Below are 26632 nucleotides of genomic sequence, written 5' to 3'. Positions count from 1 at the left end.
TGAAACTGACTCATTAAAATAAAGTGTGATGTAATTAAACTGTGTAGTAAAGGCCTTGCTGTACATAAATCACATAATGAAGTGCATTTGAGCATGAAATATTATAGTTTGCAATTACCCTGTAGAGTCTGAGACTGTACAAATCAAAACTGCACATAATTAGGACAGAAAAGTGGCACAATGGTACTACTCAAACTGATAAAGGATTTGGCCACATAGATATATTGCTGTGGTTCTAATGGCATAGTAACAAAACATCTGTAGTATAAGTAAAAAAGCGGTTGAGAAAAAACAAAAACAAAAACAAAAACTACACAAACTACACAGCACTACACAAACTACACAAAAACTACTTCTCTTAAATGCACACCTTCTAACTGCCAAAGGAAAGAAACAGCATATTTCGTATGTCACAGTTGCATTACATTTGTTTCAAGAATAGATTGTATACACGAGTGCTATATTATTATAACTTGCAATTGCATGTAAAAATTGTCCTGAATTATTTCAAAATATTTGTGGAACTGTTGTACATGAACACTAGGGACTAAAAATAAATAGGATTTCATGATTAAAAATACCACTGTTTGCCATAAGTATAGCTGCAAAGATTGATATTTCACATTGATTAACTATATCATTCAATATAGTGTGGTAGCACACAGATTAAGAGAACAGAATGGAAAACACACCACTTTGCTTCAGTAAGACAAAAACTTACTGGATGACAAAAATCTCCTTGCGTCTAAAGAAAAACGAGGAGTATCTGGAAGTAAAACCCATCAACACTTTAGTATATAAACAAAATTAGTACTATTCTTATTCAGCTAACAGTTTGGAAACAATGCCATTTTGAAGATCTGTCATGGTCATTTATACAAGTTACAGTTATCATAGTGCATAGAAAATAATTCTGTCTCCAGAGAATGTATTCCACTGTTATTAGCAGGTAAAAACAATGCTATCTGAATGGCATGTGCCCCACACAGAACACACCACATGCACTATATCAATGACTTCCAGATGATTCCTACTACGTTTTCTCATCTATTACAAGCAGTCATTCCTGTGTGCACTATTTTGAACACGTTTGTACATGCAATTGGCTTACTCTGTACCACACACATAGACATGTACACATTCAAACAAAACAGGTCAACAGCTACAACCTTTCATCTTCCAGCTATTCCTAGTCTGCAACAGTAGGATGCCTGACTGCTAGGGCAAGACTATTTTAGGCTTCTCATCTTTAAGGAGATTGCCTACCACAGTGTTTCATCTGTGACACAGCAGGGAAAATACAGGTAGGTAAAGAATGTTCACTAAACATTTCTAACTCAGTTGGATGCCATAGATTGTTGAGAATCATCATTATATTGTATCTAATTGGTGAATAATATCAATTTTTCCAGCAGTCAGAAAGAACAATCTGTTTTCCTTCAGATATGTACCCATGACAAGATTCTCTGTTGGACAGAAAATATGAATTGCCTGGACTTGCTACATAGCCAGTGTACTGAACTCCTCAGAAATTCAAACACTATGCAAAACCCTTTGTGAAAAAAAAAAGAAAAAAAAAAAAGCTTTCTAAATGTCAATTAAACAATGACGGGTTTGTTATTGAATTAGCTAGCCAGGACTTCTGCAGGGTTTGACTATTTCAAAATGCTTAGTTAGGTTTGCAATCTATACAAAACACTGGGCCATCAAAAATACTACTGTGTTTAAATTCTGTATGTTTAAAGATATGTAGCCTTTTTTTTTTTTTTTTTGCCAACACAATTAAACAGTGATTTGCACTTAGATCTTTATCTTGTTGTAAAAAGAGCTGAAGATTAAGTGATTTTCTAAAAGCTAGTGAGAAGTGTCTTGAGGATGGAGGTCATTCTTTGAAAAAGGATCTCAGTGACCTGTGTAAATAAGAACACCACAAACACTTCCAAACAAGCAAAGGTCAGAAAGGGGTCATGGCTACAGCCCCTTTGGACTACTATTTTGCCTAAGGAGTATGCTTACCGTGTAAATCTCTCATCCTTCAGCTCCAGGTCTGCCACTGTAATCAACTGATCCAATTTGAATTTAGTGTCAATAATTTCAGCATCTCGTGGGGAGTATGTGCCTCCCTCTTTTTGCTTTTGCCGAATTCTAAAAAGAAAATATTAGTGCAAAAATAAATATGCAAACAATTTAAAAGCACATATATATCAATACATTGATTAGACAGGCTGAAACTTAAAAATGGCTGCCAGAAGTCCTTCCTTGGCCTTTATTCTGCTCTCACTTCCAATTTAGTCAAATCCAGCAGTTATTTTGTCTAAAACTCATGCAGAAAGAATCTAGCCTACTCATACTTTTAGTTTTCCTACATACATTCTTTGGCAATGCCTGAATGATGCAGCTGAGAAAGAACAGAACTTGCGCTGGAATGAGCAAGCTAACATCATTTCTGCAGTACCCAGCCTGCTTCTTTATGTGGGCATTTGTTCACAATTCAAATTAGAGGTTCATTTCTCTTTCACATGTAAGACTTTTAAGTATTTAATTGTTAAATTTATCAGTAAGGCAGAAAATAGCATTTGGAATATTTACTTCATATCAATCTGTTTCCCCGCAGAGCTGACAGTAAATAGGGTTAGCCATCATGCTAACTTTACCAGGTGACACTCTGAGCTGTACCTTCCACTCAGGTGAATGGAGAAGTGACTCTAAAATGGTAAGATAGATGTCTGCTCTGATTCACCCGCTGGGGAAGCTTGTTTTCCTCCTTCAACTATGGAGACTAGCCCTACGAGACTAAAGTTAGCCTCTGTGAGTCCCTCCCTAAGTTTCTACATAAAAAGATTAAAAAAAAAAAAAACACAAAAAAAACCCCAGTACATTCTGAAATGACAGGTTAGTTCCATTTATAGGACTGTTTCAGCTCTTCATTAAAAGATTTTTGAGTATTTGCAAACATGGTATGGCAAGGATGCATAAATCTTACCTTGCAAAAGCATAGACTGCAGCCACCAAAAGAACAACTGAAAGTATGCACAAAGTAACTGCAAGGATAACTTCTACAGACCTTCCTGACAGTCCTTCACCTGCAACAGAAAGTGGAAATCTGATATTTAATAGATCCATTATCATTTCTACATTTCTAACAGGAAGGAATCAGGTAGAGATGAAAGACAGACTCTTCTATCTCATAAAAACTGCATGTGTTTTTTATCAGTTGCAGAGTTGCTCAACAAAAGAAAAACAGGAGCCATTTGTTTAGAAGCTCCTAAGCATTGCTGATCTATGTAATACATATGCTAACAGTACATGTCTACAGCTATTTGTACAACCATCCAGTGGTGCTCTTCAGGTTTACCTGCTAAGCAGGTTATGGTAGGTCTACACTTCACTCACATCAGCTGGAGTGTGTATAACACTAACCTTAGTTGAGCTCCTGCTTCAGCCTCAGTGCAGCCAAGAACAGACACACTGCTCTAACAGTTAGGAATAACCAAGCACCAAAAGTGGAAAAGAAAGAGCAACAAGTCTAAAGCTATGAGGTTTGTAGCTATCACTCACAGACAGGAATAAAAGATACTTTTTGGAGATCCCCTCCTCAGGGTGTTGAAGGAATGCACCTAGTGACTGGATCTGAACAGTCTGGATTAATCTGCCTCATGGATGATTAACTCATGCTCTTTATTCATATGGAAATTGGTGATATTGTTAGAATAGACATCAGCGGGTCTGAAGGTATCTTAAAGAGCTTGATGATATTAAGTTAAAGGGGCTGGTATTCTTATCAGTCCCTCCAGGTGAGAATGAAGGTTCATTTAAAGACTGATACACCTGTGTTTTAGTATTTTCGAAACTTCTTTTCCAGTTTCTTTGGTGCTGAGTCCTTTAATTTCCCGTTCTTCCTGGTAATACTGTCCCTATCTCAGAAACGTTAGCCTCTTTTCTCCTTAGGCACACAGTGAAAATAAGAGTAACAAGGTATTACTACTGCTGATATTCTTCGTTTGTGCTGGTATGCACCTCCACTTTCTGATCCACAATAGGAAACCTAGCTCCTGTCCAGCTTTGAGGAAGGACAGAAAAATATACTGCCTTCCTGAAACTGAGATTTCCCACTCATGGAACAACATCCTCCCAAGGACACACTGGAAAACACTGAAGTCCTGATTTCACTTCTCTCAAAAGACTTAGAGAGCATATTGCAGATGATCTGGACTTCATGTACGTTGTAGAGCATGATTAAAATTCAATGATCTTGACTTAGCTGAATAAATTGTCTTAAAACAATAGGATACAATTTTGTAAGACCAAGTGCATAGTTCTACATGTAGACAGGAATAATCAATTACAATAATACAGCACAGTAAACAGTAGGTTAGGTAGCAATTTATTGTAAATTTGTGATTATTGTAGACCACAAGCAACATGAATAAGCGATATAATGCTTGTATGAAATGACAGACATAGCTTTGTAGTACAGAGAATTAAGCATAGTTTTCTAAACACCTGACATAATTCCTCCACTGCATTAGTAAAGCCTCAGGTGCAACACAGGGTGCTACAAGGTCAAAACAATTTAGACCAGGCCCAGACAACAAGAAAAAAGCAAGTATATAAAACAATGTTGCAAGGGGAAAAGCAATGAAGAAGTCCCTGATCTCTGTGATTGATCTACTCATAAGATGGCATCAACAACAAAAAAAGTTTTGATTATTTCCTGTTTCAATGGCTTTTTATTTCATATGGAAAAGATCATACTTGTACAGGACTACTGAGTTGCCCACAATGATTTGCTGAAATAGCTATTACAGTTTATAGAATGGCTATAAGCTGCCATGATGTACTACAGTTTTAAACAGTATTTGCCACCACATCTTAATTATCTCTTGGAAAAATCTTGACCTTTCCTTGTAGTATGGACATTATTTTAGCAATCCCAGTCATGAGTTATAAGGAAGAAACCCTACTTCTCCAGCTGAAGAGGAGAGGTGTGGTACTCGAAGTATGGCTGAGTGGGAAGGCGATACTAAATTGTATTCTTTGTTACCATTAAAAAATCATTATTGCAGCTGTTTATTGCAATAGTTTCTGCTTCTTTGTTCCTCTCTAGCAAAATTGCTGTTGCTTAACAAGAGTATCAGAAATCTGTGACAGATCTCTCTTATAGATTTCCATATTTTTTCTTCAAACCTATTTAGCATGTAGTATTAAATTGCACAGATACAAGGTCAGTTTTCTGGTTTTCCAGATCAAAAGTATAAGTAGACTCAGAAACCAAAATAATCAGGGAAGTTTTCTGAGCTTTAATGAATACCTATGACAAAATTCAAGTTATTGTTTTATCTCCTAAAACAAATGTATTGTGTTAGCAAAACACAGATTTCAGTGATTATTACAAAAGATAACTATTGATTCAAAATGGAATTGCATTTCTGATTTCAGGCAGCATAAATTTCTTCAGAAATTGTAGTGTTGTTACAAGTGAAATACAAGTCATTGGTCACAGAGATATCCAACAGCTACTGATCTTTTCAGCATGTTTTCTGAGTTATGCTTCTAGAGCAAGTCTGAAGTTAGTATTACCAAAGCATGTTCTATAAAGAAACACTTAGGCAAGGTTCCTCAAATTATGAGTCTCAAGAGAAAATGTGTCTGAAAAAATCTAACTTTCTTCATTCACTTAACATGCAGCAATGGCTGTGCTGGGGCTGACAACAGCAGTCCTGGTGCTGTACCAAGGCTACTCATCTGCAGTACCTGTCACACTTGTGATATATGAATTTGATGTTGATTTCACAACAGTTTTGTATGAAAGCACAGAAGGAACTCTTAATTACCTATTCCACTTAAGTTTTGTTTAAAAAGCAGTACTTGATGTTAAACATTAGCACAGAAGGCAATAGAATATGGATATTAGGAGCCATAGACATTTGAGGAATTTATCAGGGCTATTTTTTATCCCACTACATTTTATTCAGCTACAAACAGCTCTTGCTTCTTTATGATTTACACCACAGGAGACAATATCACAAGTTTTCAATAACAAAAAAGAATAGCATGAATTATACTATCTGCCTGCTACTACAGCATAATTTCTCTATTTGTCTTGATGATTTCTTTAAGAATTTCAGAGTTTCCTGTTAGAAAGGTGCCCAGGTATGTCCATCTGACTGGATAAAGTCTGACCCATTTCCAGCAGACTTGTTTTCTCTGATCAGACATAAAGTCTCTTCCTCACTGGTCAAGCTATTTGCTTCATTGGATTAGAAATTTTTAACTCAGAACCAATAAAAACAACTTTTGTCTTTCACTTTCTGAAACATTCAGGACTGGAGAAACGGTGCCAGATCCTTTCAGAATATTCAGGTAGTGAATTAGCATTTCAGGATCTTCAATATCAGATCATGTAACAAATTTCTAACATGGATTAGATGAATAAGGGAGCTCATATCACAGAAGATGAATGCCAAATGAAAAATATGTGCCCACTAAAATTCTTCTGGGTACTCATCCAGTTGTCTTGGGATCCCTTTTCAGAAAGTCAGGGCTAAAGCTTAGCTAAGTAAGTTTTGGCTTACCAATGTATAAAAAGAACTTAGAGATCTTATTGCGATCTGCTAAGAGAATCTTCATTCCCAATTTTGGTGGTACATCAACACCTCCGTGGAAGAATTCATGCTGGATTTGAGACCCTGTAACAGCTGCCTTATTGGCCAGTGACATCAGAACCAGATGGTTTCTATTAGGCAATATTAATTTATTAATACAGAGCTTTGTCTGTATCTAAAAGCTGAAGGGCTACATGGTCATGTCCTCAAATGACCTGCCAGTTGAAGAAATGATCAGCAGCTGAGAGGTTTACTACACCACGCTCACTGGAATAGCTGTAATAGTAAATCGAACAGAGAGGGACATTGCACAAACAGCATAGCTTCTGACTATAGTCCACCTAATCAAGGTAAGCAATCCCGGCAAAATAGTATTTTCATTGATACAACTGAATCTCTGCTAATGAACTTTGACAATATTTCTTTTTCATTTAACGGTCCAGGCTGAGGTAAGACATCCTGAAAAGGACATAGGAAAGAATGGATGCATTTCCTCACCAGGCAGCAACCATCCTAGTTAATCTAGGTCCAACAAAAATAGATACTGTTTACTACAGGGAAATCAGTCTACTAAAAAGGCACATTAAATTGTCTAAATTCTTTGGAAATAGAGAAATACTTTAATGAATGTCACTCTCCATACCTAAAGTTTTGACAGGATCAGAAAAGTCAGAATCTGTAAACTGTCCTTTAACATTAGTTGCTCTGAACTTAAACCTGTAAAATAAAACAAAGAAAAGTAATTAACATAAAGTTTATGTGTATTTCCTTAAAAATATTTAATTTAGAAACTAAAAACTATTGAAGTTTTAGTATAATATAACCTGGTATCCTTATCCACCTGCAAAAGTGACATTATGACAGACATCTAGGACTCAGTGTCAATATGTTAAATGTATAATGAAACTATATGAAGCAGGCTATATATCTTGAATTTGGGCTTATTTAATTTAGGAACTCAGTAAACACTAAAAAATTAAAAAATAATTGTCTCCCATACTTCCACTTCAGACAAAAACTTGAAATTAACACACACAGTGATACTTCAAGCTCCAACTTTTCATTATTGAACTACTTGTTTTGTTTATTTATTTATGTATCTATACTTGCTTGTGTAAATGTATATTTCACTTAAATGTTTCTCTTGGACTAACATACAGGCAAACGTACTTACAGGTACTGTTTTCTTGGTTTCAGTGGGCCGTTACATATTTTATCTTGACTGCCTGGTATCATACATGTAGTATCAGTGCCGATGACATATATCTCTTCTTTGCCACTCAGATCTTCTTTTCCTTCTATACATGGTGGGTTTGGAAAGCCTTCATTTGTAAAATACAGTCTTGGTCTGTTGAAGTAGGCATCATACCACTTAGTAACATTCCCATCATGCTGAGCTATTGTCAAGAAAAGAAATAATCAGAAATAATTTACATTCTAATCAGATTGTAAATAAGGTAAATAAAAGATTATTTTTTTAAGGACTTAGCATGCTATTAGTGCCATTTATACAACTAAGGCTGTAGCTCTCTTTTTACTTGAGCCCAAATGTCCTAAAGACCCCACACCAGCTGTATTTTGCTAACTAAGAGTAAGTCAACTGAATCACAGCTAGAAAACTTCAGGGTCAGTTTCACACATAAGCTGTGCCTGTAGAAGACATCACTCGTGCAATCCATTTACTTTGAAACTGGGAATATCTAGCAAAGACGGTAAAAAGTGTTTACTCCAAATACAGTTTCATAAATGAAATGACTAGTTTTCCATAAGTGGTCAGTACCGAGCAACTCTGACAGGAGAAAAATCTTCAAAATATCTCTTAACATGGTATTTGCATATTGTTCAGTTCAAGAGAAACTTCATAGAAATAGCTATGAAGTAAATGTCTCTAGGATTAGTGCTGAAATACATCATTCAGAAAACGGTGAGAGACTCTACCACTTAATGTGAATACTTTACCTCCACACTTTTAAAGATAGCAAACCAAGCGAAGTAAATACCTCGAATTTTTCCTTCTTAGGTAAAGTAAGCCTGACCATATGATGTCCACTCATGAAACTCCCACGCACATTGGTAGGCAATTACTCAAAAGAGTATCATGAGACTGGTCACATGCGTAAGTGTTCATCAGTCCATACAAGGGAATACGCATTCTAACCCACAGTCTACAGAAGGGATTTATGTAAATCCCTCTGCCCCCATTATGAAATGGAAATATCAACTGCACATGACTGCATTCTTTTACAGGCAACACTAATAGCAATAGAAAAAAAAAAAACTTGCAGAAAAAGTTTTATATTTATTCATCCTTCACAAAAGCCAAATGTGTTTATTTCTTCAAGAAGATGAAGAAAATATAAAGAAAATATAATGATAACAGTAGGGCTTCATTGGCAAGTGTTCTCAAAACCCAGCCTACAGGTATTGTGGAAGACTCTTTGCTGTTAGTACTGCTGTCACAGATAAAGTAATTTTGTCAGCTGTTTTCTAACATGAAGTTTCTGACAACCAAAAAAAAAAAAAAGCTGAAAATAAATTTATAAAAAGCAGAAAACAATTTTCAAGAGAATATATAAAATTCTACCTCCAGCTTCCGCAACAAGAACCTGTATCTTCTTGATAGGTCCATGATCATCACTGTAATAGCATATTGGCATTCTGATTGTAATTGTTGTGGCTGTGACAAGTAAGGCCCCATTGGTATCATAAACAGGTGCTGGTTTCTTTTTAGGCCGTGGCGGTTCTGTTTTTAAACAAAGATATACCACAGAGTTTTGTTTTCCACTGCAAGTACTTTGTTCAGGCACATAGCTGTGTTACGGAAAACAAATCATCGCCATATTTTCAGGGACAATTTAATGTCCTAATTCATGCTCTAAGCCTCTAAAAACTGTATTCTCTTAAATGCCTCTGCATATCAGTTTTCCATTAAAAAAATAAAAATATTGTTTTAGATTTTCAGAGGAATTTCAGTCAACAACTGTATTTATTTCCATGAATATGATACCGTATAACTAGTTATAACTCCATTATATTCTTCTAAGCTGTTTGCTGATGGTAACTAAAATACTGATGTCAATATGCTTGCTTCACTGTGCTGCACATGGTTTAGCAAATGATCAGTGACACATAGCAAAACTGAGCACTGCAATTCCAGGCTATCAGTTATGTGCTCCTGTTCCTACTTCCTCTAAAAATACACAAAGGCACACAACTATGTAGTCACAGGTAGAAAAACAACTTCTTCAGCATTTATAAAGATGTCAGAAAAAGGGCACTTTTTGAGACATACCTTTGATATCCATGGTTACTTTCAATTGAATTTTTGGTCCTGCGCCTGCACCATTAATTGCATACACCTTAAAAAAACAAACACTTATTAATGAGTATTTGTACTAGCTTCAAATCAGCCAAATCTAGATATACCTGAAGCAACAATGAATGCTAAAACACTCCTTTCATGCCATTCACACTTTGCTAGAACTTACCTCATATTTCTTTACAATCCTAAGTACAGTAATCCTTTATCACTTGTAATGTAGCTCTTACAAAAAGGAGAAAAACAAACCTACTTGAACAGTTATGTTGCCACCTCTCACGTATGATTCTCTGATTATATGAAAGGACTCTTTCACATAGAGAGGGACTCTGTCAGGGAGTGTACTGACAGGAAAAAGGGTAACAGCTTTAAGCTGAAAGAGGGTAGGCTTAGATTAGATATTAGGAAGAAATTCTTTACTCAAAGGTTGGCGAGGCACTGGAACAGGTTTCCCAGAGAAACTGTTGATGCCCCATTCCTGGAAGTGTTCAAGGCCAGGTTGGATGGGGCTTTGAGCAACCTGGTCTGATGGGAGGTGTCCCTGCCCATGGCAGAAGGTTTGAAAGTAGATGACCTTTAAGGTCCTTTGCAACCCAAACCACTCTGTGATTCTACGACTACAAGCATAGTCTTCTAGTAAGCTCCCCTTGCAGAACTGGACCTTTCATCTGAACCAAATTTGCAATGCAAGTGCTGGAATTAAGAGAGAAATTTAGTCTTGTGCCTGTGACAGTGTGTCACAGGCTGCTTCAGTAGGACATGAACTTGTGCACAGCTACCACTAGTGATGTTTTGGGCTCCCATTCACTCCTCCCTTCTCATTGTTCCCCTCTTTCCTCAGACTTCACATTCTTCACAACCCAGCTAACATTCTCTGTATGACAGTTTTGATTTGGCTTAGTTCTGTGTTCCCTATCCAGGCTAATCGCTCAATCACACCAAAGAAAAAGTATTAATTCTTACGCTGACATTATAGGTATGTCCTCCTTTCAGTCCTTCTATCATCGCAGTGACCGACTGATCTGTTTTATCAATGACACTAAGGTTGTGGATCCAGATAGCAGCAGGGTCATCTTCATTGTACACCATAGCTTGATACACCTGAATATTCCCATTTGGTTCAGATGGCGGCACAAATGTCACTTGGAACTTTGTTACCTCATCAGGTATCTTCTGAAATGTTACGTTGTTAGGTGGGTCTTCAGGCACTGAAACAGACATTTAGTAATCCACTTAAATCAGTTCACTACTATGACTATTAGAGTAAAACCTGAAAAATTACAAATTATACTTTCACATATCTATATTTCATTTGTAGCTTCTGCTTTTACCAAAATAATCTCAATTTTTATTATTTATGTAAATATTTACAAAGACAAATAAAAGTTAAATTTGTAGTGAAATATTATTCTTGATGATAGCATTTAATGCTATAAATGTTAAAAATAATTGTTAGATAACCCTCATTAGTTTCTACTCAGAAAAGTTTCTTCTGATTTTCTACTCAGAAAGCCTGAAGGCACCATTGTACCTTGAAATATATCCTGAGGTAAACAGATCCTCTCATGGGCTGACAAGCAAGAAGCAAGTGTTAGTCTTGAGTATCCTTTCCTGAAAGCCTTCTGTCAACAGTGAGCTCCTTCCCAACATATAAACAAGCCACCATGCTAATCACAGCTAACTCTAAGAAAAAAGTTTTCCACTAGCTGATGCCCAGACATATGCAGGGAATTACAACAGGTCAAACAAGTGTTTCAGCTTCTGTCCAGAAATGTATCAGAAGCCAACAACCACACAAACACAACATGCACTTTTGCCAAAGACAGTTATTTGTCAAACTTTATTCCAGTAGTTTATTGTCAAGACAGCAGAGGTATAAATCATTTTCCCAATGTCCCTGTCTGAAAGAAAAAGGCTGTAACATTCTTTCCAGGCAGCTGAATATTTACTGCTCTACCTGAGCAGACAAATATGTAGCATGACCTCTAAACAGTGAAATCAAGTAACTGAAAGTAAAAACATTCCCTCAGCCAAGGATTTAGATGCAGTTGTCAATCTTCCTTTTTTTTTCTTTTCTTTTTTTTTTTTTTTCTTTTCTTTTTCTTTTTAACCCCAGCCAATGAGTGAAAACTCAGGTTTCTCTAGAGGAGTAAAGTCTATGTAAATTAGTCCTGTCTTCCTCAGATACTCAGCTGTGTGCTAGACTGTGCAAACCAGATGAGATGAGATGAGATGAGATGAGATGAGATGAGATGAGACGAGATGAGATGGAAAAAACAACTGTTCTTCACTACGGTTACCCAACTTTCTAATGTATCACACTTTCACATGAAAGAAAAGGCTACCAAAAAAGGTGGCTCACAAATCAAAAAAGATAGCTCACAAGACAGACACAGCTACCAACAAATTTAATCTTCATTCATTTTTCCACAATAAAAATCCCTGGGGATATAAACAGGTCATGAAAACTTTAGAATTTGACATATTAAAGGCATTATATATATACGTACATATACGCACACACACATCATATCACTAGGGACATTAGATTTTCATACATGAAAGGAAAGATAAATGATAAATACAATCACTATGTAGTATATGCTAATCTGAAATTAATTTGGATATATAGCTAAACCAGTTGACCTGGAGCTAACCTCACTATAGATAAAGAAATTGTACTTTAGACTGAGTTGATAATTAGTTTGAATGAAGCAAAACTTCAATATTTTTTCAGAAAAAAAATGTGTTTTTTTTTTAAATATCCTTAGTGAACAACTCAAAACCTGCAAAAGTAGCAGACGGAGCACAACCAGGAACTATGTATGTTAAGATAGAACTGTATCTTTCCCATGTACATGTTTATATTTTGCTAAGCAAATGTTGTCTACTTTACTGTAAAGCCTCTTGGTGTCATGAGTCCTCATATAGTTCCTCACATTCAGCGCTCAATTTTATTTCTCTGTTAAACTTAATAGCATCAGCAGGTTTTTCACCTTAATATCTGCCTGATTGTTTTGAAAATGTGGTAGAGCTGACTTTAGCACTACACTTATGGGCTACCAACCTCCTTACACTACGAATATACAAATTATGTCCTAAGGTCAGTACAGGTGCCATTTATAAGCAGTGTGATCCAATTCACTTAAAGGTAAATCTTATTATGTATTATCACCATCACTTTCTTGCTGATTGGCACCTTCTAAACATTAAAGAAAAAAATATTGTGAGAACAAATCTGCATTAAAAGCACACCGTGTCTTCAAAATTGTCATTTATCAGATGAAAGAAAAAACAGCAAACTTTGATCCAGATGAAGTGGAGAAAAATACAAACCTGCTTCAAAAGTGGAGACAATTACTGAAGAACTAGCCTTGCCTTCAATGGCTGCAGCATTAACGTCACCCGTAAAGGCAATGATTACTACAGAATACCTTGTAAATGCCTTCAAATCAGAAATTTCTAGGATTTTACCCTCATCATTTTTCTTCAGGAACTGGGCTTTATAATTGTCATTATCTACCTGCAAAATAAAAAAAAATAAAAAATAAAAGATTTACAAGATTTCAAACAGCCAACAGCAGGGCATTACTATTTGAACACCATATTTAACTTGTATTTCCCTCCTTTCCTAACTGCTGCACAGGGGGGTATACACCCACCCCACTCATGTTGCTTCTTAAACACTTTGTGTAATATAGGAAGTGGGCTGTTTGTTTGGGTTGGGTTGGAAGGAACTTGGTGCCCTCTTCCAATGAGCAAACATAGACCGATTGGCAGACAGTGGGTCAAGGGAGCAGTACTAATCTGAAATGGGAAACAACCTAGGCAGAGATCCAGAAGATGATCAGCTATATAGTTTTAAATGGTTTGGAATACAAAAATGAAAAGAAAATTGGGTAGCAATTTACAATGTTGATAGCACCACAGAGAAAGCAATTCTTCTTGGGATTCATTAATAACAACACTACAGCTAAGACTGTAGAACGGAGTAATTCTGTCACTAGAAGAGCTGGAAAGTTTAAATAATTGGGGATTAATCTAGAAAGGGAAAGATGGCAGAAGACAGTAATAACTTCAAAATATAAGAAGGATGTTACTGAACTGAGGATAATCCATTGGTTTTGGTGTTTGAGAAAATACAGATAGAAATGATCTTTGCACTAAAAAAGATAAATATTACAAAAATTGCAACAATATACCTAACCATATAACTAAGGCTGTGACTGTAATGTTAGTTAAAAACTGGAATAATCTATGGAAGGTTGCTGAGAAGCTTTCCACATTGGACATTTTTAAGAACAAGATAATGAATTGCCTGTCAGGAAGATTCCAGGTATGCTTGTTTCTGCATTATAGCAAGAATATGGACAAGATTACTTATTGAGATCCCTACTTCTAAAGTAATCTGTAGTTCTGTAGAAAAATATACAATGTTGAGCTTTATATCCAATCTAATCTTAGCTTAAAAAAGGAGAAAGATAAAATATGGGGGCTTTTCTAGCATATGATCAAGTATCATTTTCAAAATTCTTTTTATGTCTATTCCCAGTACTTCAGTTAATGATGTTTTCATTATTGTTTCTTCAGTATGTTATTTGAAAAGAGGATTAGGAAGCTGTACAGTAGTTTTCCCACTGGATGCAATCTGTATTAAACACAGCTGCTAAAACATTAGAATAGTTCAATCATACCTTTTATTTGACAGATATGCATCTATCCCCACTGAGAATTAACCTGAACTAAACTTTCTGATGGACTAAACAGACATTCATTTCCTGGGATGGCCATCAAGGGCTTTTCCTATCTGACTATCAAAAATCTGGCATATAAATATTTATACCAGAGCTAAAATACAATCACAACAATGCATCATTATATTTATATTATTTCTAAAGTTGTACGGTTTGGTTCCATTTGCCTTATAAAATCCGAATACATTATTAAAAAATACTAATTAAGGTCTTTTAAGAATAAATATGTCAGAGTAGAAATCTGAAACTATTCTGTTCTGTGAGCCAATATTTGTAAATCCTTAAAAACGCTCAGCTGAGAACTTAAATGAACAAATTTGTACATGCAGAATTTTGTGGAATTTGGAGTCTTCACAAAAAGTTCCCACTGGGAAAATAAAACATACGTTTAAATTTTCTTTGCAAACATATTGTGACAGGTATATTGGCCTTTAGGAAGTAGTAGATTTGTCTATTAAGAGAATTATCTACAGAACTGACACCTGTAGCTACTGATCATTAAAAAGATAACATCAGGTAACAAGGAATCCCTAAAGATAAAACGGCATACTTGAAATATATTTGGGCAAAAAAATACAACTTTTTAAAAACAAAAACAAGGTCCAACAAATTGACCATATCAAAATGGGTTTTTAAGTTTATTCTAAATGCTGGCAGGAAAAATTCCACAGTTCATCTTAATAAGGAATTTTACTGTAACTTCCATTGCTCAGGTATTCACAACATTTTCATAGTGCAGAATCTGATGACGCCCGTTTATAATTTAGGAATTATCAGACAAAAGAGGAATAGTTTATTTAATCAATAAAATGATTAAATATTGCACACAAACCATCAATCTTTAATATTTTAATTTGAAAGTTTTATTAAAAGCTTGAAAAGTAGTTTTACTGTTGATGTATTATCATGAAATTTAGACAAAAGGGACAGGAAATTTTCACCAGAAAGAAGTCTTCTCTAACTTTAGTAAAGGTGGAATACAGATTGTTATCTAATTTCTTGTGTCCTGCCTAATGGGCCAAGGAACAATTCCTTCCATTACTTATGTGCTGTACATATTCTAGAATCAATTTTAAGAAAGGGAAAACAGCAGTACACATTACTCTCCATTGTAACTATACTGAGGAGTTTAAAAAAAAATTGCTTTTTTACTAATCTCCTTAGAAATTTTAATTGCACAAAAATCTCATCATTAATACTTTAGCATATCTGTAATCCTTATGATTCATTTAGAAACACTTAAAATGTATAGACAATAATATTATTTTTTTCTCAGAGAAGAGAAAACTTTCTATATATGGTCTTTAAATTGTTTGAAGCATTCTTTATTTTTCCCCCATTATCTAACAGATTGATGCAGAATTTTTGAAGCTGCAAACAGCAAGTTTTCCTTACTAAAGTCTAGTAAACTCCTTCCCTTTTACACAGATAGCCCTGTATAATTTCTGAACTATCAGGGAATCTCTATTGTACTTAAAACTTCTCATGTGCTCAAACTGAAAGTTCCATATCTTGCTGCAGGGCATGAAATGACTTGTGGTTTATTAATGGTTGTTTTAAGGGCAGTACAGGAAGAAAAGAAAAAGGCCAATAGAGATTTTCTCTTATGTCAGGCTTTTTCTGCTTATAAAGATCAAGAAGAAAGAAGTGTTATTGCTGTGCTACCAAAATACAGTTATTTTGATGGACAGAGCACCGAGTGGAAAGTGAAAAATCTGGTTTGACTTTAAAATTGGCCCTCTGATGCACTGTGTAACTTCGTACAAGTCACTTCTGATTGCTAGGCTCTCCACTCGTCTGTAAAATTATGACAATGACCTTTTTCTTTGGATCAAAAATAAGTCATTATCATTTTTACTGGTAAACAATATCATTATTGTTGGAACAAGGTACACCTCTGCAAAGCTCAGCTACTGTTTTGCTGCATACAATTATAGCTAAACCTTTTATTGTGCAAGATCTATTAGCACACATTCTTTCATATCAATTAATTAATCTATCTCCCATTAAGAAATTTGTAAATGTATAATGAATTCTTTGGTGGAGTTTATGTGAAAATGGCCACGTCAGTCATATCATTTTTCACTCCAGTTTATGTCTATCCTATAACTTCCATTAAAAAAAAATCTGTTGTGAGTTTTTATATCACTAAGCATCTGTATTATTATCAAAAATAGAACAGAGTTGTCTTACTGAGGTAATGTCTATGAGATAGCATGTTGGTCCAGTAATGACGACAGGTTCACTCCAGCTGATATTAATACTGTGAGGAGATGTAGCTAACACTGTCACATTTTCTGGAGGACCATCTGGAGCTACAGAAAAAAAATACTTATGTGAATCACAGCCAGAGAAGTTCACAACAAATAAACCAGCAATTTTAGCAGCCAGTAGAGATTATTTTTCTATTTGAAAATAAAACTTTGTCACAAATTTACTATTGTAGACTGCTTAAATAATTATAACATTTTTTGTTCTCCTTTATAAAGTATACACTGGGATTTAGAAACACAGCTTTTGTTAAACGTATCACAGCATTTATAGTGTCTTAAATGCCTACAACATCATTGTAACTGGAAACAACAGTTTCTTTTGTTGTTGTCTTTTTTTTTCTATTACAGGTTGATTACATGCATTTTGCATGACACAAGCAAAATATATATATAGCTATTTACATGAATAGGCATGCAAAATATACAGGAGAAAGTTTGTCAGACTAATCATGCAAAGAACAAGAAATTATCAAAATACAAGGTCTTCTGTGAGCTGGAAAAGACTTCCAACAATATTGGACAGTACTGGTACAAAAAATATATACAGAAAAAAAAATCTAGGTTTCATTTTCACTTACTCTTAACATGTTGAGAAACACTGGAAAATACATACCAAAAACTAACAGGAATTGTAAGAAGGGAAGAATGATCACGTTAAAAAATAGTGTTTCCTAAAATTTCCTTTTGTCATGGTGATATGCAAATTCACCTAGTTATTTCTTACCCATAAATGAGAAATTAATTAACTTCTTGAATTCATATAACAATACGGCAAGTCTCAGAGTAAGTGGCATTACTTTTTCTTAATGCCTGTGGTAAATTTGGGGATGCTAAAATTTGGAATAAAATGGACAACAGATTTGTATATAATGCCATAAATTTGCTCCATGGTGCCTTCCTCTTTTGTCTACTACAAAAAAGACAACTGTGACATATACCAGTGAACAGCGTGTTATAGAAGCCACAACAAATTTGTGTGCAATTCCTTGGCTTCATGGTGCTTTTTTTTTTTTTTTTTTTTAATCTACCACAAAAAATTACAGCAATGATTAACACATATCAGCAAACAGTCTGTCAGAGAGTTTTATGAGGAAAATTTTAGTGTATACAAAGTTACTTAGCTTGTTAGGTAGAAAATATTAGGAAAATGAAAAATAGCACAGAAGAAGGTATGTAACTACTGAAATTAGTTGTGAAGCCTCACGAGGAGAGATTTTGCACTGTGAAGGTGCACATTTTGCACCATGTTTGCAGAATAAAACAGGAAAAACTGGGAGCTGAGAAGGTGCTGTGAAGAGTTCAGGATATTGTATATAGGAGGTAGAGTGGTGTGCCAGGATTAGCAGGAATATACTAGACTTTGTAGGGAGGATCAAATTCAGACATTGGAAGCAGCCCTCTAAAATACTGAATAGGGTCAAACAACTGAATGAAGACTGTAACTGAGTGAACTGTGTATGAAGGCACATAAGGGGTGGTGAAAACACTGTTCCCCTAAAAAACAGAATTAGAGCAAATTAGGCTTATTTTTCAGGTAATACATATGAGACTTGTTCAAACAGTGACTTTTACTGTGAATAGTGCTCTCAGTAACTGTGGTAGTGCTCGTATCTTCATCTCCAACTGAACTTTCTGAAAAACAGTATAAAACTGTATATAGTTTCTCAAGCCTTTGTTCATTTCCAAACCTACCAGGTTTCCATAGGTAAACTTCCATTACTCTTTTATAGCATGAATGGAGCATTTAATCGTTCTTTTTTTTTTTTTTTCCCAAAGCCAATTACACTTATTCATTAGACGATGATGGCATGAAATGACTTTAAGCATAACCTAATCTGCAAATTATCCAACCTGAAGTTATTTTATTTCCATACTCATGTTCTATTTGACACATTTTGAGACACTTTCAAGAAAATTCTAATTGAGCATACTGTACTTAAGACACTGATCTAAAATACATGTAAGCATTAATACCTGGTTTATTTTCATCATGAAAAGTACAGTATCAGACATCAACTGAATGATACTAAAATTAAATATTTTCTGAAATAAGCTGCATACTTAGGCAACTAGCAAATGAAATGTGTCTGAAATGCCTCATGTTTTACAAAAAGCATCTTTCTAAAAAATGTTTTGCTTCAGTAGGTAGCTGCCATATTCTGATTTAAGTTTGTTTGTGAAATGAATCCAGTCAATACAAGTCCATGGTATCACTATACCCTTTCTCTTATAAATCACAGCAATTTACTCAGTAGAAATGACCTAGACTTATTCTCTCATTCCGCCATAATCCAATCACTTCCTCTCATAAGCACTTTTCTCCTGGTTTTCACAATAATGCATTTTCTGTAACTAATAACCATCATTTCCTGATTATCATGCTTCTATCCTTGCAGAGGAATGTGGGTCTTATGGAGGTCAGGGTCATCTTTCCCATCCATCTGTGTCCTGATGCTAAGGCAGCAGTTAAGTGTGTTAGCTTAAACATAAGTCTGGATAGCCCATCATTTAGGATAATCCTCAAAAATAAGTCTGAATAGTCCAATCTTCTAACAGAAATTCATGCTTGCCAGTTTGGTTAAGACCAGCCCTTTTTCTTTTTCCCACCAAAATTTAAGTGTGAGGCTCACTTATTTCGTTTTATAATTACCTAGGTTACTTTTACATAAATTGAAACATTTATATCTTATACTAGACCATACTTAATCTCCAATATTGAGTTCTGAGAGAATGAAAGGAACACAGAAAACCAAGTTCTCCCAGGCAAAATCTATCTGGTATACAGCCAAAGCTTTTCACCACACAGAAATATTTTTTGAAGTGTACCAAGCAACTGGGTATCAGCAGGGATTGGGAAAGAAGGTAGCATAACTCTGCCCCATGCATCTTTGTCCTATCCTTCATGGGACATTCTAACATCTGGGATTTTCCTTTGTATCTTAGTATATCCTGGCATTAGGAGACTTGGAAGTTTACCAAAAAGCACTGCATTGTGTAACTGTATGAGATCCAAAATAAGTTCAATGATCTCACTGCCCTTCATTTACCAGCTAACATCCATCCTTCAAAGTTTTTCTTAGAAAGTATGAATTCAGCCAATCTTATTCTCCTTATAAATACAAAAATGAAACTCAGTGGAGGAGCAGGTGTGAGGGAACAAAGTTCCCTTAGCTATGGAAAACATTTGTTGCCCTTTCCCTTCCTGTGACACAGCACTATGATCTTCTGTACTGGTAACTATATAAATCTAAGTTATGTTGAAAATATTTCATCTTGCAAAGCAGATTTGGCTCTTAGGTAATCCATCAGCTAAGCAATAACAGTGCCATCAAACTAGTTTATGAGACAGTAGGACAGTTCCTGTGAGAATAATCTGCAAGACAGAAGGCTGAATAGTTTATCTGGTTGTGAGAACTGGGCTGTACTGCATAACCTGTAACATTTTCCATGGAGTAACACTATAACTTCTTTCAGTACAGAACACTGCCATTATTTTTTGTTTGAAACATGAAAGTGAGTAGAAGAATCTTAAAAATGATTCCCTTAGCCTTAAGTTTACCTTCATAATGAACAACTGAAATAAAGAATTAAAGATCCTCACCTTTGTCATTGGATATTAAGAATTATTAGCTTTTGCTGCTGTAGCAGAACAGTCCAATACTCAACACTTGAAAATGTGAAGAATATCTTTACAGTTTCTTTTATGTATTTTTTGTTGTTGTTGTCAAGATTTCATCTCTTTATATTCTTGGAACCGAGTCTAACAGTTTTTTGCTTAAATGTTGTAAATTCTTGAATATAACTATAGGCTTGAGAGAAACAAAAAATTTCTGAGTACCCAATTATTTCATAAGCAAAATCATTTGAGTATTATTTCACAACCAAGGTAACATGTGTGGTTTGTTTGTTTGTTTGTTTGTGGGTTTTGTTTTTTTTTTCAGAAACAATGTCTTACAGAGGCATTTCTATAAAATCAGAATGGTCGCTAACTTCTGCCCTCAAATCTGCAAACACAACTCCCATTGATTTTAGGGGCTAAGTACTCAGGCTATTTTACATAGCATCTAAGCACCCTTAAGCCCTAACAGACCATGTATATTGGCTGGGTACCAGCAGACTAATCCAGAGGATGCTTGCCTCAGTCCATGAGGGAGAGGAGAGGGGGAGCTACAGAGAGAGAGGAGAGGGAGAGCTACACCTGTTCTGTGGGTGCACTCTGCAGGGCTTCCCGGAGCACTGGACAAGTTTTTTTTGTTCACTCCCCAAATTTCTCTTCTCTGCTACAGGGAGTAACCTTTGCAAAGGAAAAAGAAGAAATAAAATTTCTTAGTCTATTTAATGATATTTTTACAGATGAGTCTGTGGAGTGCATAAGGTCAGGTAGCTGGAAACCTGCCTTTCACAAAGTCCAACCACTGCTCAGGGAGGGTCTTGGCGCTGCTGAAGCTGCCAGCTGGCTACCCAGCTGTGACATGCCTTGTTCCTCTTTTTTCCTCCTCAGCTGATTGCCGTTGCCCCAGGAAAAAGACCATGCTCCCTTGACTCTGGGGCAGTATGTTTTATAGGCAGTTCATCTCTCTATGTGTCACTGATTTAGTCCACAGGTAATGTGTTGCTGCCCTCTTCTCCCACTATAGACACAGGCCAGGGGCCACTCACATCTGGGCTGGTGGAACTTCTAGAAACGTTTTTAAACAGGCTAATAGAGCACACTGGGAACCTAGTGCTGAGAACAACACTGCATCAGCATGGAAGTGGTTTGTGCAGTCAAGAGAGGCTTTTCTGCTTTTAACTTCCAACTCCTCAGAGGGACTGATAAGAAACTAATTCTTTCTTAAACCAAACTGACACTGTCTGGACAGGAAATCATAAAGATAATCCTATCTTTATGTGATCACATGTGTTTTGATTATCTGCCTCTCCGTCTGCTTTAAATCCCTATCTTTCCTAAGTTCAGCAATATTTTTTGGAAGAAAAGTATTTGCATGGACGTGGACCTGTTGAAGTGAGTCCACAGGAGGGCCACAAGGATGATCAGGGGGCTGGAGCACCTCTCCTTTGGGGACAGGTGGAGAGAGCTGGGGATGTTCAGCCTGGAGAAGGCTCCAGGGAGACCTTATAGTGGCCTTCCAGTACTTAAAGGGTGCCTACAGGAAAGCTGGGGAGGGACTTTAAAAGCTCATGTAGTGATAGGACAGGAGCTAATGGCTCTGAACTGAAAAAGCGTAGATTTAGATTAGACATTAGGAAGAAATTCTTCTCTCAAAGAGTGGTGAGGCCCTGGCACAGGTTGCCCAGAGAAGCTGTGGATGTCCCATCCCTGGAGCTGTTCAAGGCCAGGCTGGATGGGGCTTTCAGCAATCCGGTCTGGTGGGAGGTGTCCCTGCCCATGGCGGGAGGGTTGGAACCAGATGGTCTTTAAGGTCCCTTCCAACCCAAAGCATTCTGTGATTCATTCCAGGACATCTCAGCAGCTGAGATCTATCTATCTAATAGTACAAAATCTCTCAGAACTGCTAGCTCACAAGTTGCACAGCTTCTGTTAGCTATTTTTTGCTCCATCTGGAGTTTTTTTTTTTTTTACTTTCATTTATAATATTGTATTTATTCACATCCCTCCAAAAAACACTGGACAAAGAGTCAGCGCACATGAGAATGACTCCATTGCTGATTCCAGTACTTTTCAGTCCAAAGGACTGCTTCTGTGCTCTATATGAAAAATGGGTTGTTGTGAAGTTCACTTTCACAGTGTCTAAATCTCTTTGTATGTTTGGGCTTAGAATTTCTCTATTGCAGTTTCTCATCTGCAAATGAAGATGACAATTTTCTTTACCTGGCAGAAAAATTTAGAGGTATTCAACGACAGAGGTATTTAAAGACAATGTTACTGCACAGAGAGTGCACAGATACCGTGAGGAACAAATAAAAAAGATTTCTGCATTCACTTCACATGATTGTTAAAACATGAACAGAACAAAGTAAGTTGGTAGACCACTGAATAGTCCTTGATACACAGCTATTTAATTCATTGGTCTCTACTAAGATTACTAAGTAAAAGAGGAATGGAGCGAAGGAGCAGTGATTTAGTTGGGCCACTCATGGTGGATCTCTTTTGCTCCACACAGACCAAAGGCCAGATCTCAAATGTGCTCTGACCTAGGCAGGCTGTGGACTGGTAGGAAAGGTTATATGTCCCCATGCCTAATTGCCCCATGCCTCAACTGCCTAAATAATTTATGTTTCATGTCCTTTTCTCTCAAATATGTAGTGACAACATATCTGTGACAATTAACTGCTCTTTGGAAACTTAAACCTCAGCTGAGGCATGTCAGCCCCATAGACATTACATGGCTACTCTGATCTGCAATCTCGTTAGGTAAATAATGGTATTGAAAAGAAATCTTAATTTCTCTGAAAATATTCTTTATGTTCCACTGACAGGAATGTACAGCAGAACTTCAGAAAAGCGTTACTACATTAGAGAACAGGTTTTTAGTCAAAGAATTAAAAAGAAAAATAAAGACTACTTTTCATTGACACGCCCCACATACGACGATGAATTGAAAACAGCATATCAACCCAAAGTAGACAAAATTCAGATTTACCAACCCTAGAGGCAGACTAGGGCTGAGAAATTAAATTGTTGTTGAGCAAACAGTATATATAGTATAGCAAATAAAAGGTATTAAAATCTGAAGTAGTGTGAACAGTACATACCTACCAAATGATTTATATCATATTTTGTACTTGAAGAGTTACAATAAAACCAATATTATAGGTCTATGAAGAAATAACTTCTACTAAGTGTTCCTGATTATTTAGATGACCACATTGTTATACACATTGTAATAGCAATATGACATATGACAAACATCCTTACTTACAGCCAGGAAGTGTTTGCGTAGAAATCCAAGGTGAAGAACTGCCATAACCAACATTTGTACTGGCAGCAACTGCAAATCTGTACCACCTGTATTTTTTTAGTCCATACACAGTCTCTTCTATCTTGTCATCCACCACATTTTCATATAAATATTGATGCATCTCATATTCAATACATTCCTTAATTTCCCAGTCACTGCAGTGGATGGACTGTAGCTGTGTGGTAATCTTGTAGTTTTGAAAGTAGCCAAAGATAGATTTCGGTGATCTCCAGTTCAAGGTCACACTTGTTGATTGCACATTGGAAAAAACAATATCCCTGGGAGCACTAGGAACTGCAAATTAAAACATGTGTAAGATATACAACAGGGGCAGGGGAGGTTCAGGCTGGATGTTAGGAAAAGTTTCTCCACTAAGAGTATGGTCTGGAACAGGATCCCCAGAGAAATGGCCATGGCACCGAGCTGCTGGAGTTCAAGCAGTGCTTGGACAAGGCTCTCAGACATCGGGTCTGATTTTTGGTGGTCCTATGTAGAGACAGGATTTGGACTCAATGATCCTTGTGGTTTCCTTCCAACTCAGAATATTCTATGATTATATGGTATCTTCATTTGAATGAAATTTTTTGCAACTATAACCCTTTTAACCAGTGTTTTTAAAATATTTTAATAAGCACATCTGATGAACCAAATTCAAGTTCCTATAGTTAATATGGAGCAATTCCATTGGTGTAACCTACACCAAACATATAGGTGGGAAACATGTATGATAGCTTTTGAAAAAGGCAAATACTTTTAAATGTGGCATACAAGGCAAGCTTTGAGAGGTGTGACATTGCTGTTACTACGTTTGGGGTTATGTCTCAACTTGGGAAGGGAGCATCAAGCGAAGTTATTTTTGACCTGCCCACAGCATCTCTTACTGCTCTTGCTAACTGAGATTCCTCACCTCTCACTTAGAAATACTCATTTGTAACCCTCTCTCTTTGTAACATGAAATCCTCAAACAACACCTCCAGGTTTAATTTTGTGTCCTGTTTCACCTTCTGAATGAAAAGTATCAATACATACATAACGTAGCTGTTTTACAAGCTGTTCAGTAAACTACAAATCAAAAACAAAACAAAACAAAACAAACAAAAAAAAACCAGGAACAATTAAATAACATGGCAATACAAGGCAAAAAAAAGAAACTTCCCATAAAGTTTGCCTCCGTGTATTTAAATGCATATGTATACAAGAGTAAGCACAGATTTATATTCAGTGCGTGGAGACAGAAGTAGGGCATAGATACACACACACATTCATCCATATCTATATTAAGACAACAGTGTACTCTCAGCTCTTGCAGACTGGATGCAACATATGGTTTTGTGCTATATCAAATAGTCATACAGTAAGCTAATATTATCTCTAAGACCCTCTGTAAGATAATACTAATACTCTATGGCAAAAACTGTGCAGAGAAATCAGCTCAGAAATCATTTTGTGCACTTAGCTTTAAAGAGTGCTTTAGCCTTTTTGGGGGAAGAAGTATCGCTGGTAAAAGCAAACACATGATATATCCTCAAACTGAAACTGAAGAAGCCCCAAGGCTTACATAAAGAATAAAAGGATCCCAAGCCAATGTTACTGGGGAAGAAAGAGAAAAGCTTTTTTTTTTTTTTTCAGCCTTATGGTAGTGTCTGAGCTCAGCTTTCATCTGCAACAATTTGTTCATAAAACATCATAATGTAACAAGCTGAAGCCTCTTCATTAAATGTGAATATTTAACAAGAAAGAGATGTAGATTCAGAGTCAAACCAAGCTCTAACAATGAAAAAGTTGAGAAATCCAAACCCTTTCAAACGAGCCCAAAGAAGGTGGAGCCTGCAGGACAGAGGTCAGACACAGGAGCCGTGGGGACTTCCTCTGTCACAGCACACAGTAGCCCCATACGCTCCCAGCCTACTGAGCAGCCTACTAAGTAGACACAGACCAAAAGCTAACTGTCAAAAAAAGTCTCTGTCAGTGCCAACTTTCACGATAATACTCTATAATATCAAAATCAAAATTGTTTTGCTCTGTTGTTATTACCATGAAGAGAAGAAAAGTACAGGAAGTAGTAAATAAAAACAAACCAGGTAGAAACTGTCTTGCTTGATCACAATTTTGGAGAGGTAATATTCAATTTATTCACTTTGGAAGAGACATAAGCACTGAAGTATTTTCTTAATAGTTCTATAAACTGTATTTGCTACTTATGCAAATTACATGGAAAGGTTTAGTTTATCCACTAGTTGCTGGAAGATAAAAACACAGAAATCTTCAATAATTTTTATGAAAATTCTGTGTTCTTCTTTAAAAAAATCATGTACTCTATTAGAATATAGACTGTTAATATCTGTTCAGATACTGCAAAGAATATTAATCGTACACACTCCATTATGATGGTGATAAAATTTGAGATAGAATGGATAAAGCCGTTTGACTGAAATAAAAGTTATCACCAAGTCTTACCCTGAACTTGAATTAAAATAAAGTAGTTTTAAGACCCAATGCTGTACATTCCAGGAAGTCAAAAATCAAGAGTCAGCAATTCCAAAGACATCAGATCAGATCCAAACTAAGATAATTTAAGAAAATTTCATCCTCCTCCTCAGTCAGAAGAGATTACTCTTTTTGTATTTTTTTATGGAATATGACCTAACCATCCTGGGCACGTGACTAGGAGCTTCTGCTTTGATGGGAACACCTATCATTGGATGGCTTGGAATAAAAATGTGAAAGGAAGCAACATGGAGGTCAAAACAACAGGCCC

At 36.1% G+C, this 26632-nt stretch overlaps 1 protein-coding gene across 3 annotated transcripts in view; it reads right to left on the bottom strand.

Annotated features, from left to right (window-relative positions):
* The window catches only part of PTPRQ (protein tyrosine phosphatase receptor type Q), a 137807-nt gene that overhangs the window by 27294 nt on the left and 83881 nt on the right, over window positions 1-26632 (bottom strand). For 2 of the 3 annotated variants that reach the window (XM_066993539.1, XM_066993540.1), the window contains exons 43-52: window positions 23836-24168; window positions 16872-16993; window positions 13261-13447; window positions 10888-11132; window positions 9898-9964; window positions 9190-9348; window positions 7780-8002; window positions 7249-7322; window positions 2984-3083; window positions 2017-2145 (exon numbers count right to left, since the gene is read on the bottom strand). In XM_066993539.1, coding sequence (XP_066849640.1) covers window positions 2017-2145; window positions 2984-3083; window positions 7249-7322; window positions 7780-8002; window positions 9190-9348; window positions 9898-9964; window positions 10888-11132; window positions 13261-13447; window positions 16872-16993; window positions 23836-24168 — 1639 coding nt within the window. Of the gene's footprint in view, window positions 1-721; window positions 767-2016; window positions 2146-2983; window positions 3084-7248; window positions 7323-7779; window positions 8003-9189; window positions 9349-9897; window positions 9965-10887; window positions 11133-13260; window positions 13448-16871; window positions 16994-23835; window positions 24169-26632 lie in introns of all 3 variants that reach the window. The other variant, XM_066993533.1, reaches the window with a different exon arrangement.

Source organism: Anser cygnoides, chromosome 1 (genome assembly GCF_040182565.1).
Source record: "Anser cygnoides isolate HZ-2024a breed goose chromosome 1, Taihu_goose_T2T_genome, whole genome shotgun sequence".
In the NCBI taxonomy this organism is placed as follows: Eukaryota; Metazoa; Chordata; class Aves; order Anseriformes; family Anatidae; genus Anser; species Anser cygnoides.
The sequence above is the reverse complement of the archived record's forward strand: the minus strand, read 5'-3'. Positions and strand labels throughout refer to the sequence as shown.